General features: G+C 48.2%; 1 protein-coding gene across 2 annotated transcripts in view; it reads left to right on the forward strand.

The window, feature by feature from the left end:
* The window catches only part of TNR (tenascin R), a 536279-nt gene that overhangs the window by 451804 nt on the left and 71672 nt on the right, over positions 1 to 12803 (forward strand). For both annotated transcript variants that reach the window (XM_077332511.1, XM_077332512.1), the window contains 2 exons: positions 2799 to 2914; positions 9785 to 9935. In XM_077332511.1, the coding sequence (XP_077188626.1) occupies positions 2799 to 2914; positions 9785 to 9935 (267 nt within the window). The remainder of the gene's footprint in view (positions 1 to 2798; positions 2915 to 9784; positions 9936 to 12803) is intronic.

Below are 12803 nucleotides of genomic sequence, written 5' to 3' on the forward strand. Positions count from 1 at the left end.
CAGGGTGGCACGCTCCATATAGGGTTGCCATATAGGGTTGAGGAAAAACAGGAGACTTTGGGGGTGGAGGCTACAGGGGACGGGGTTTGGGAAGGGGAGTGACCTCAGAGGGATATCATGCCCCACAGTCCACCTTCTAAGCAGCTGTTTTCTCCAGGTGAACTGATCTCTGTTGGCTGGAGATGAGCTGTAATTCCGGGGGGATCCCTGTGTCCCACCTAGAAGTTGGCATCCCTAACTCTGTAGCATTATTCTCCACTGATATTCCCTCCCTACCCCAAATCCTCCCTTGCTCCTGGCTCTAACCCCAAACTCTCCAGGCATTTCTCAACCCAAAGCTGGCAACCCTTCTTGTAACAGGAATTGATGTCTAAGTATTGGGTTGGATCCCATGGATTTCTTCTTGCCAGCAGTGGCTTTCTCCTTTGGCCTAAGGAACCTTCTCTTGTCAGCAGCCCCGAGTCTCCACCCCTTGGGCCGGGGAAGGAAAGTGCTGGCTCTAGCAGAACAAATGCCTGAGATCCATTCCCTAATCACCCGCTATTGTCTGCACACATCAAGCGATTGTTAAGGGCACAGCTCCGAGGGCCACTTGAAATGCAGGCGACGCTAAGCTAACAAGCTTGGTCTGTGCAAAGAAACCGTGGTGATTTAGGGCAGGAACTCTGAGACAACAGGCTTCAGAAAGTCTTGGTAACTGAAACCGGCCTTCAACTAGGCGAACCATGGAGGCGATGGAAGGAACAGAGGCTCTTGTGCACGGAGGCCTGTGGCTCTCCCTGATACTTTTGCTCGCCCTTGAGAATTCCCCACCTGCTCTTATCCGTGAGATTATTCCATTAGAACAGCCCTGCAAAATAGGGAGGAGGGGTGCCGGCTGATTCCTATTCAGTCCCTTCAGCAACTGAACTGGCACAGGGGTCTGTGCTTTAAAGAAACCCTTGACAATCTAAAGACCACAAGGAGAGACAAGCCTGTGTTTCCAAACATGTGCCTTATATACACTTAAATGTCATGGACCAGGCAGCTCCAGCAGAGCAAAGTGAGGCGGAGGGCTCCTCTGAGGAAGAGGCAGTCACAGAGCCACAACCTGTGACAGAGACACGGCAGGAGCCAGGTAGAAATCTGCAGCCAGGCGCCAGTACAATGGCTCCTCAGCTCTGAGCGGGCAACAGAGAGCCATCTGCCAACCAGTACACCTCCCCTGTCACTAGGTCTGTGGGAACAGCGTAGAAGAAAGGTAAAGAGGGAACTGTAAGGCAGAAAGCACAGTGCCAGATAGGTAGCACAATCCTGGCTGAACTTGAAAGATAAGGAGGAGTGTTTGCAGGAGCAGGACTGGGAGGCGCTTGACATGAGGTATATAAGCAGCAAACTAGGAGTGGCTTTGTGGAAGCAACTTGTCTGCCATGGACTGTGCAGGTTGTACTGTGGACTGGTTTCCTTGCATCTGACCCTTGATCTGGTGGGTTCTCCATCTTTGGAAATCTTTAAGCAGAGGCTGGATAGCCATCTGACGGAGAGGCTGATTTTGTGAAGGCTCAAGGGGATGCCAGGTTACAGTGGATGAGAGATAGGGTGGTGATTGTCCTGCATACTGCAGGGGGTTGGATAGATGACCCATGAGATCCCTTCCAACTCTATGATTCTACGACCCTTGCTTGTATTTCAGACACTCCGCTTTTGGAGTCTGCTTTGAATGTGAAGCTGTGAGTTACATCTAACTGGGATCTGAGCCTTGGAACTGTGTACTGGTAAACTCTGATGTTAAGAAACTACCTGTCTGTCTGCTGGGTGTCGGCCGTCAGGACAATAAGGGGGGGCAGGCTGAGCTGCGGTGGCAGTACTTCCAGTAGAGTACTTCCAGTAGGAAACCTGCCATCATCAAGCCATAATGTCTGAGAAGTCTCCTAGTTGCTTGCATGAAGAATTGTTGTGGCAGAACTCAGTCCAGGAATGAGGGCGCTGGAGGAGAGTTGTGAAATACCACCCACTAGGCAGTACAGGCATGGCACACTGTGGGATAACTGAGTTTGAATCCTTGCTTTGCCATGGAAGCTCAGTGGGTGCGTCCGGTCCCCTCACACTCTCTGAAACTAACCTACCTTACAAGAATGTTCTGGGGACAGAACAGAGGACCGGTGAAATGACATGCTAGGTCACTTTGGGTCCCTATTGGGCTGAACTGCGGGATGTCAATCAAAATAAACTAAGGATCTCTTGAGGTTCTGATGATGTTATCCGTTCAGTCGTGTCCAACCCTTGGCGATTCTATAGGAAAGTCTTCGCCATGCGTCCCTGGCTCTGACTGGTTCTTTTAATTGGTTCATGGTCATCCCTGCATTGGCTTTGATCGTGTCAGGGATGACCATGAACCAATTAAAAGAAGCAGTCAGAGACAGGGAGGCATGGTTTCTGGTGGACCACAATGCATGCTGAAGTTTCTTCCTGGCAGTGGATACCCCAGTCTGTTTCTCGCTATTGGCCTTCCATTACCAGCACCCTGCTGCAGCTCAAAGTTTTCCTTTACCTTGTGCTTGCCTTCCTCCGAGTCCTTTAACATCTAACCTTTCTGTGACCATCAGGAAATCCATCAGAGTAGGGACATCCCATGTATCCAACAGGTATAATGAGTTTGCTCATTGCACTGTGACTCTGTTTGTCATTCGTGGCACTTTGGAAGTGGGAATGAGTGATAGGTTGACCGGCAGAAGGGAGGGACTGGGTTAGCCAAAGGGCACAGTGCAACTAACCAAGAGATCAATAATTTTTCCTCATTTGTGTCCGCTGTGTTTCAGAGCTCTCCACTCCGCAAGGCCTGCAGTTCAAAACCATCACAGAGACCACTGTAGAGATGCAGTGGGAGCCCTTCTCCTTCTCGTTTGATGGTTGGGAGATCAGCTTCATCCCCAAGGTAATGGCATCCTTCAAAATCCGTCCTTCCTGCCCTACTAGTCCCTTGGGGCTTAAGTCAGAAAAACACCATGGTTTCCATTGGGTGTGTAAATGTGTAAGGGGGCTGCTCGGGGCTGTATTCTGCAAGAGGACCCGGAAAGAAGAGGCCAAAAGAGTGCAAGATGCCAGCATGTGGATTATGTTAGCAAGCCCAAATCTATCTCCTTGTGGCAGACTGTGGTGCGGATCCTATTGATTGGCATTTTAGGGGGTGTAGAGCTACTACAGGGGTAGCCAAACTGTGGCTCTCCAGATGTCCATGGATGACAATTCCCATGAGCCCTTGCCTACACCAGTGGTCTATCTTGATATGAAGCTGCTTAACCTGTGCATTGGTTTAGCTTGGAGCGGGAAAAGTTATACAGAAAAGAGCAACCAGAATGAGTGACGAATGGGCATGGGGTTTTGTGAACTTTAAACTCCATTTGAGTCATGTTTTGTATGCTGCCGTGGATTTAGTAAGGAAGGCGAGATTTAAGTATTTTAAACAGGCAAGACTGTGAGAGGGGCCATGGAGAGATTGCTGATTTTGAGAGAAGCCCTGTGAACTTGGTCATTTTCAGTTCCACCCATGGGCAGCAGCGCAGTACAGAAGACCCTGATGTTTAGGTATGCGAAGGAGCGAAGCACCGAGCTGCTTAAAAGAATAAAATATTGTTCAGAGAAAAACAAATGTTGTATAGAAAGAGGAGAAGAGAGAGTCCTAACTGACTCTGTGGTCATTCTTCTGTTCAGGAGGCAAGCAGGCAGGAAGTGGGCTCAAAGGAACAGGAAGTCCCCAAATGAGCCAATCAGGACATAGGAGGAGATTATTTGGAAAAATATCAGGAAGTTCCTAATCTAACTATGCTAAATACACATCTCCTCAGATGCCCCCTGCTGGATATTCTCCATATGCCTTTCAATCATGCACACTACAGATCTTGCATGTTCCAATACCCAACCCCACAAATTGACTCGTTGTGCAGAGAGGGGCAGTGGGCACAAATATCCTGAGCCCACATCCTGCCTCCACATGATTGTCTGGTTGCCTGCCGAATACAACGGCTTGTACACTCACACACAGCCCTTGGTCAGCAACATTCAGAAAGCAGCCATGATAACATGCAAGGGTTGCATACTTATCTGCTTCCTCTGCATGGCCACGTCCTCCAAATGGCACCAGTAACTGCATGAAGACGGGGCCAACCTGGTCATGCCCATTCTCCCTTCCCCACATGGTGAGTCAACCACATGGGGTCTGTATCAGGCTGCTGTCTTGAATTAATCCGAGTGGTCAGAAAAATAACCATCTATTATTTATTATTGAATCTCTACAAGAGAGACCACTCTCCCCTCTTCCATTTCTACAGCAACCCTACGAGGTCAGTTACGCTGAGAGCAGCGGCCCCCAACCCCGGTCCTTGACCGGTACCGATCCATGGATCAGTCGGTGTCGGGCCACGGCTCCTCCTCATTCTCCTCCCCAGCTGATGCCTCGGGGGCTGCCACTCTGCCACTCTGCCACTGGCTCACCTTTGGTGCTCTCCAGGGGCCGCCATGGCTGGGGCTCCCCCTCGGCGTGGCACTGCGCAGCTGCTGCTGCTGGCAGCGCCCCCAGTGGGTGGCGGGAAATCAGGGGCGCCGGCGGGAAAGCAAGTGGAGCAGGGGCTCAGGTGGTGGCGACGTCCCTCGGCAAAAGACTACCCCCCCCCCGGGCCTCAGTAAAATTGTCAAGCGTTGACCAGTCCCCAGTGATAAAAAAGTTGGGGACCACTGGCTGAGAGAGTAGGACTTGGCCGAGTAGGGATTCAAACTTGGCTTTCCCAGAAACTAGTCCACACTCAAGCTGCTACCCCACATGGGCTCTCCTTTTTACACTGTGCACCATGGACCTTTGATGCAATCCCGTACACCAGGGGTAGTCAACCTGTGGTCCTCCAGATGTTCATGGACTACAATCCCCATGAGCCCCTGCCAGCAAACGCTGGCAGGGGCTCATGAGAATTGTAGTCCATGAACATCTGGAGGACCACAGGTTGACTACCCTTGCCGTACAGTACACAGTTATATATATTCTGCATGCAACTGTGATACCTCTCAACGAGTCTTCCCCTTAATACTATATACCATCCATGCAAAGCTATTGATTTTAATGGTGGTTCACTAAAGATCAGCCTGCGTATCTGAGTGCTGGAGGTGTGACATCAGGCAAGATCAGCAGAAAAAGAAAAGCTAGATGAGGAGACACTGATGCATATAACTCCAGTCTCACAGTCGTTTTTAAAGGGCCAGAGGGGGGATTTTTTGTTGTTGTTGCTGTTGTTGGTAATTTCACAAGCTCTTGTTTGCCTTCTCATTCCGTCATGCTTTCTGTCTCCCTTCTACCCATTCCCTCAGTCACGAGCAAAATCCTCCTATAAGCTGAAAGGCACCTTTTGCAGGAGTATATATTTATAAAGCCCATAGATAATGAGCTATTTAAAATCAGGTTAAATTCTTGCTAGATAAGACACCTGCCTGCTGCAAAGGAAGAAATTGTAATGCAAATGTCACCTGAAGATTCCCTGAATGAACCAAATGAGCACCAATTCCCAGATAACAGGAAAGAGTTCTGTGAGGCAGAGGAAAATCGGCGTGCGTTTTATATTTGGAAAGGAACAGATGAATGGGCAAGGTAACTGCCTGATCCTGAAGATGGCTTTGAATTAGGGCTGGCAGGCATCCCAAAAAAAAAAGAGAGAGAGAAGCCTGGCTTCTTCTTTTGACTCTAGTGTGCAGTGGGGGGTTCAGGAGGCAGTCGGGAAGCTGTTCGCAGCATGGAAATTCAAAATAATGTCCAATAAGATTGTCACATCAGGCTTTTGATCAAGGAATAGCCACGGGGGACAATGGCAAAGTTGGCAGATCTGTTTTGGACATTATGAGGGAGCGGCGAGGGTTGACACATGAGTCATTCACGCTCCGACTTCTTGCTCTTCTGTGTAAGAGCCAAACACGTCCTCTGCAGAGAGGTGCATGGGTACAGTGCAGGCCCAGTGCCTGCAGCTCTCTCTGCCAGGAGAATCACGCAGTTGCTGTCTCCATACATTCATCCCAACGCCGGAGGGGTGGGAAAGTTGCCGTCACTCAGGGTCTCTTCATGCAAGATGACTCGTGTCAGGCATGCGCCCGAGGATTTGCTCTAAAAGCGCTTACTGCCCCAATTTGGCTCTGCGTCCCAGTGTGCTTGGAGGGAGAAGCTTCGGCCCTGCCTCCCTTCCACCCTGCACCCTTTGGGCAACTGAAAATGGAGGGGGGGAGGCATTTCAGTGGAGCACTGGTGGGAGCCACTTCTCTTGGGCAATGGAGCAGAACAGGGGTAAAAAGGACTTCTAAAGGGGAGTCCTTGGTCACACATCTGATTAGGGTTGCTAGGCCTATCACTTTCCGGGAGCTGCCTGACATGCTGACATCACCCATAAGTGATGTCAACAGATTTGGGGGTGACACTGGCTTTTTGTCAAAGCTCTCATAGAATTTGCTTCAAATCATAGAGTTTTGCCCAAAAAACAGTCTTGTCATCCCACCCACCCCGACCCTGGTGTGCCGATGTCATTTCCGGGTGACATTCTTCTAAATGCAGGTGAATTTGGGAAAAGTTTAAGGAAGTGAGGTGCATCCAGAAATCTCCAAGTCCCTCGTAGCTGTTGGTGGAGGGTGCAAATTCTGGGAGGGGAGAAGAGCGCTGCAAATTAAGACAATATGCCAATGTCCCCCAGAAATGATGATGACAAATCGGGGATGATAGGGCTTTTGGGCAAAACTATGGCAAAATTAGCTGCTAGCCAATGTCACCAATGTGCTGATGTCACTTCCAGTTGATACTACTCTGATACTCTAACCCAGTCTTTTTCAACCTTTCTACCATGGAGGAGCCCCTGAAATAATTTTTCAGACTTTGAGGGGGCCCAGAAGTGATGTCAGCTGGCCACACACACACCCCACCACCACCGCAGAAGTGACATCACTGCCCACACAACCTTTACTACTGCTATGGCAGCTCTTCCTCATAAAGGCTGGAAAGTAGAGTAGGATCTGAGAAGACAACCCGACCCCCCATACCATGCTACTTCAAAGCTCCCATGGACCCCTTCAGAGCTCCCACAGACCTCCAGGGGTCCACAGACCTGTGGTTGGGAATCTCTGCTCTAACCACTACACCATACTTACTCCACAAGGTAGGAGATGGCTGTGGGGTCAGATCGCCAGTCCAGGTCTGACAGCCTCCAAGCTCTTGGGGGGGGGACTTTGTATTGCTGCATGACACCCCATGATCCTGCAACGTGGACAGCAGCAGGCAGTGGTTGCAAGGGACAGTACATCTGCTATTAAGCAGCTGAGATGGGGGGGTAGCTGGGAGGGGGGGGGACAGAATTCCAGAAGCCCAAATGTATCAGGTTCTCTGAATTCCCATTTTCATTTTTTTTAAATCCCTTTTTCCCTTATATCTCTGCAATGGAAAGAGCTAGAGGCTTACCGTTTAAAAAAGAAAGAAAGAAAGCTGGCAATTCAAAGAACCTGGCACACGTATTTGTTATAACATTATATCACTGTAATGATATTTGAGTGCCAATTAAAAAATTTAAAGCCTCCTGTGGCAGGCAAAGGAAATGGCTGCTGTGGGGAGAATCTCAGGGAAAATTTGCGGGACTCTACTAATGCGCCTCTTCTCTGTGGAGGATATAACCAACTTTTCACTTCTCTCCAATTTTCCTCCCCCAGTAAGCGTTTTTATTTTGTTGTGAATTTACTTTCTCGCTTGGGGTGAACAGAAATATTTTAAAGCATTTTTTTTCCAGCGGAAAACTTTTTGGGAGAGAAAATGACTTATGTCTCTCATCATTCAGTGGGTCTTGTTCTGAGGTAATTTGTGTCTTGTCTCTATTTAATTTATGGCGCACTTCAGTATTCTGGCTAGAACTTTTGACTGGGGAGTCATTCGGATTTTATTGGCTCTCTTTTTCTTCCCGTCCCCTTTTTTTTTTACACCGTACCCTACTGCAGCCTGCACAGTGCAAATCATTGGTGAAATCTATGCTTTAATATGTTGTGGTCCCATTTCCTTTACAATTCCTTACTTAGTGAACAATGGTTATTCTGTTCATGGCATCAAGAAGCCACATTATTTGTTTCATTACGATGTTTGGTTTAAATCAGTGTCATGGGGGGGGGGGGGGCAACGGCATCTTTCTTTGTGTGACCCATAGTGCCTCTTAGTAACTCAAGCAGTGGGAGACCCCCCCCCCAAATAGTTCTTTTTCATTCCCCTTGCCTATACACTCAGGAATTTTAAAAAATGAAACCATTCCCTCTTATCTGCTTGAGACAGGAATATGTATATAACTCCATTCAAACATGCAGTTGCTTCAGGTAAATCCAGGTTCAACTCTCTATTCTGCCATGAAGTTGACCTTAAATGAATCATTTACGCTAATCATTCGCTCAGAGTGAGGATAAAAGCTAGTGAGGATAAAATCAAGGTCCTAGGAGAAAGGGCAGAATAAACATATGCAAAGCAGTAACTAAATTGGGGTGCGGGGAAGGAGACTATTTTGCAGCAGAACAAATTTTTGCAGTGTTTTACAGCAGACAAAGTTATAGTCCAGGGACACCTTTAAGATCAACACAGTTTTATTCAAGATATAAGTTTTTGTGTGTTTGCACACTTCGTCAGATACAGTAAAACAGAATATCCTCAATAGGAGGGGGGGTTAATTGCCATGAAGGGCTAGCTAGAGTCAAGATGCACAATTAATGAACTGATTATAGCTGAGATTGAAATAGGGCAGTTGTCAAGAGCTCTTAACAGTCATAATGCTGCGGCCAAGATTCTCACTAAACCATCATGGAGATCCCACATCCGGTCGGCACTCCAACAACTTGGCTGGCTCCCAGTTGAATTCCGGATTAAGCTTACGGTTCTGGTAATCACCTTTAAGGCCATACGCGGTTTGGGCCCAGTGTATCTGAGAGACTGCCTTGCTGCCTATACCCCCAAAAGAGTCTTACGCTCCACCACCTCCAACTGGCTGCGGATCCCTGGCCCCAGAGAAGCTCGTCGGACCCCAACAAGGGCCAGAGCCTTCTCGGTCCTGGCCCCCACCTGGTGGAACAAGCTCCCTGAGGAGATCAGAGCCCTGCCCGAACTTCCACAGTTCGGCAGGGCCTGCAAGAGGGAGCTCTTCCACCAGGCATTCGCTTGAGGCCGACCAACTCAGAACACCTGCTGGTCCCCCCCAGATGCCTGCCCATGACTCTCCCAAAGTTACTGTTAATTGTTATTATATTATAATTGTGGTTTTGTAATCTTTTGATGTTTCTTAAAGTTGTTTTGATGTTATGTAATGTTCCATGTAAGTTATAATGTTCTGTGTAAACCGCCCAGAGCTGCAAAGAAATGGGCGGTATAGAAATCTAAATAAATAAACAAACAAACATACAAATACAAAAGTTAACTAACAGACATTAGAAGAAGTTTGGGTCCAGTATTCTGAAGGATAGCCAGGATTCACAGCAGTGTAATGAAAAGGGTTTCGACTTGACTTCAGGACAATTGATCCGGCTAGGTCCTGGAAGCCAGCTTGCAAGTGGGGCGGAAATCCCCCTCCGCCCAAAATAATTAAGAGCCGTTCACTAGATCAAGGACCAGTGAAATAAATGTGTCAAGGATAAGAAGAACGCTGGTGGTTCTTCAGCTTTGGAAGGGGTGTAGATCTATAACAACCCACCTGTAAGTAAAAATGAGGAGGGCCGTCATGGATGCGGCCAGGTCTTCCATACTCTCAGCCAGCTTCTTCTAAATCCTCAGGACAACGAGGGGGGTGTAATTGCTCAGCTTCCAAGCAGTATGACAACCTTCAATCAAACAGGGCTGAAACCAGGCGAAGAGTACACTGTCAACGTGGTCGCCCTCAAGGAGCAAGCCCGAAGTCCTCCCGCCTCAGCAAGTGTCTCGACTTGTAAGTAACTCAACCTTCAATGCCAGTTTGGACACCAGCAAGTCATTTCCTGTCTTGGTAGATTTCATCTGTATTAACGGCCCATGCCATGGGCCCACCTGAGGCAGGCAGACTCCCATTCTCTGTTACCCATGATTGGCGCAGCAAGCAGCATGAGAAAAGCCAGAAAATATATACTGCTAATATTATGACTAGGGATGTCAGCCTCCAGGTGGGACCTGGGGATCTCCTGGATTTACAGCTCATCCCCAGGCAATGGAGATCAGTTCCTCTGAAGAAAATGTGAATACCTTAGAGATTACCTGTCCCCAGACTGTTTGGCCACAGTGATCTATGCGACACTCACCTTTAGATTAGACTTCTGTACCTCAATCTATGCCGGCCTACCCTTTTTCTTAACCTGGAAACTCCAGCTGGTACAGAATGCAGCAGCTAGGGTCCTCACTAGGTCATCTTGGAGGACCCATATCCAGCCTGTGCTGGGACAGCTGCACTGGTTACCAGTTCTGGCCTGGATCAAGTTCAGATTTTTGTTTTTGACCTTTAAGGCCATACGCGGCTTGGGCTCTGCCTATCTGAGGGACTACATGTCTGCTTATGCCCCCTGCAGGGCTCTTCGCTCTGCGGGTACTAATCTGTTAGTGGTCCCTGGCCATACAGAGCTATGCCTGGCTTTAACCCAGGCCAGGGCCCTTTCAGTCCTGGCCCTAACCTGGTGGAATGAGCTCCCGGAAGAGCTGAGGACCCTGGAGGGCTCTGTCAGTACCCAACCAGTTAAACATGGGCCCATGTGCCATGCAGAACTAGGTGGGTGCCCCCCCCGACCCCTGGAAGCCTTCTGTCTTGGGCCTAGTCTGCACAAAATAGATAATGCACTTTCAATGCACTTTAGAAGTAGATTTTCCTGTTCTGCACAGGAAAATCCAGCTGCCAAAGCACATTGAACGTGCATTATCCTATGTGTGCAGACTAGGCCTTGGTTTCTTGGTTTTCCACATTGGGAACAGGATGCTGTTCTCCATGACCTCCTTGACATCAGGATGTTAACAAGGCCCTGAGTTCACTTAGGGCCACGCCGACGTGCTGCTCTGCTCTTGGCAAGCAAATCAAATTACTCCCTTCATCCAAATCAATCTAGCCAATGAAAGGAAGGTATAACCAGCTCTTGTCGAGCTCTCCACGAGGGGAGGCATCCACAAAGCCAATAATTATAGAGCAATTAATGGGGTTTGGGAACCAAGGAGCCCATGCCAAGAAAGCAGCACAATGCAGGCCGGCCTTTCCATCAAACAAGATTGTTTTTTTCTGAATAACCAACAATCCTGCTGCAGATTTTTGGCAACCTCTCATCCTCGCCTCTTAAACATAAACAGACAATCCTCTCTGTTTTAAAAAAAAGCACAGAGATGCGTCTGAAACTTGGTTGCAGGATGTGGCTTACTGGCGACATCTACTGGCCACTTAAAGCCGCTTTGAAAGAGTTTGCATAATGTCAGGACATCGTCAGACCGTTTCCGCACTGAGAATTTTGCTGCCCAGGCTCTTGTCGTGGTGCACAAATCCGTGTCGGACAAAGTGCATTGGGCCAAATGCTCCCCCGTGCAGGAGCAGAAAGAGGTGGGGTCACCTGCCCTGGCTCAAACTCTAATCTGCAGCCCAGCACGAAGCCTCTAGTGCAGAAACGGTCTCAGACAGCATTGGTATGATGCGGGGAGTTCAGTGGTCAGAGCTCCCTGTTATTTGGGTCAGCAACAAATCTGCCACGTTGCTGTTTATCCCACTGGAGTAAACATACAGGAATCTATATGATGCCTGCATGTTTCCCCCAGTGAGAAAATAATAGCACCATGGGGTTGTTTGAGGAGAGGTCAGTCACACGAGCAGTAAAGCTAATGCCCCTTCTGTCATTCAGGACCCCATAGAAAAGAAAAGACCCTGGGAAATGATAGTCCTCTTCTTGATAGGCCTTGAGGCACACATTGCTCTTTATACTTAAAATGATTTATTTTATTTTTATTTCTAATTTGATTTATATCCCACCTCTCTAGAATAGGTCATCTCGAGCAATAAAAGCAAAATACCACATAAAACCGAATAAAAGTTGAAACCCACAATTCCATACAATTTAGTTTACAATATACAACAGGAGTGACCAAAACGTGGCTCCCGATGTCCACTGACTATACAACAACCATGAGCCCGTGGCAGCACAGCCAGTTGTCAGGGTCTCATGGTAATTGTAGTCCATGGCCATCTAGAGAGCTACAGTTTGGTCACCTGAGATATAAAAGAAGAAGAGTTGGTTTTTATACCCTGCTTTTCACTGCCCGAAGGAGTCTCAAAGCAGCTTACATTCGCCTTCCCTTCCTCTCCCCACAAGAGACACCCTATGAGGTAGGTGAAGCTGAGAGAGCTCTGAGATAAACTGCCTTGTGAGAACAGCTCTATCAGGACTGTGACTAGCCCAGGGTCACCCGCCTGCCTGCATGTGGAGGAGCGGGGAATCAAATGCGGCTTACCAGATTAGAAGCCGCTGCTCTTAACCACTACACCATGCTGGCCCCATGTCCTCACTGGAACTCATTCCTGACCTAGAATCATAGAATAATAGAGTTGGAAGGCACCTCATGGGTCATCTAGTCCAACCCCCTACACTATGCAGGACACTAACTACCCTATCTGACTTCTACACACTTCTTTGTAAAATGATTTTTTTTTTTTTGGTGAATGATCATTTTAGGCTCCTCTGGCTTCACTAGAATTCCTTAGCTCTGGACTCAATTGCCTCCCTTTTTTTATAGTAAGGACTCTGAGACTTCAAAAGGGGTATGCTGGGTAAAATTCAGTCGTTCTACCTTCCCTATTACA

This window comes from Paroedura picta, chromosome 4, assembly GCF_049243985.1.
Source record: "Paroedura picta isolate Pp20150507F chromosome 4, Ppicta_v3.0, whole genome shotgun sequence".
Taxonomy (NCBI): domain Eukaryota; kingdom Metazoa; phylum Chordata; class Lepidosauria; order Squamata; family Gekkonidae; genus Paroedura; species Paroedura picta.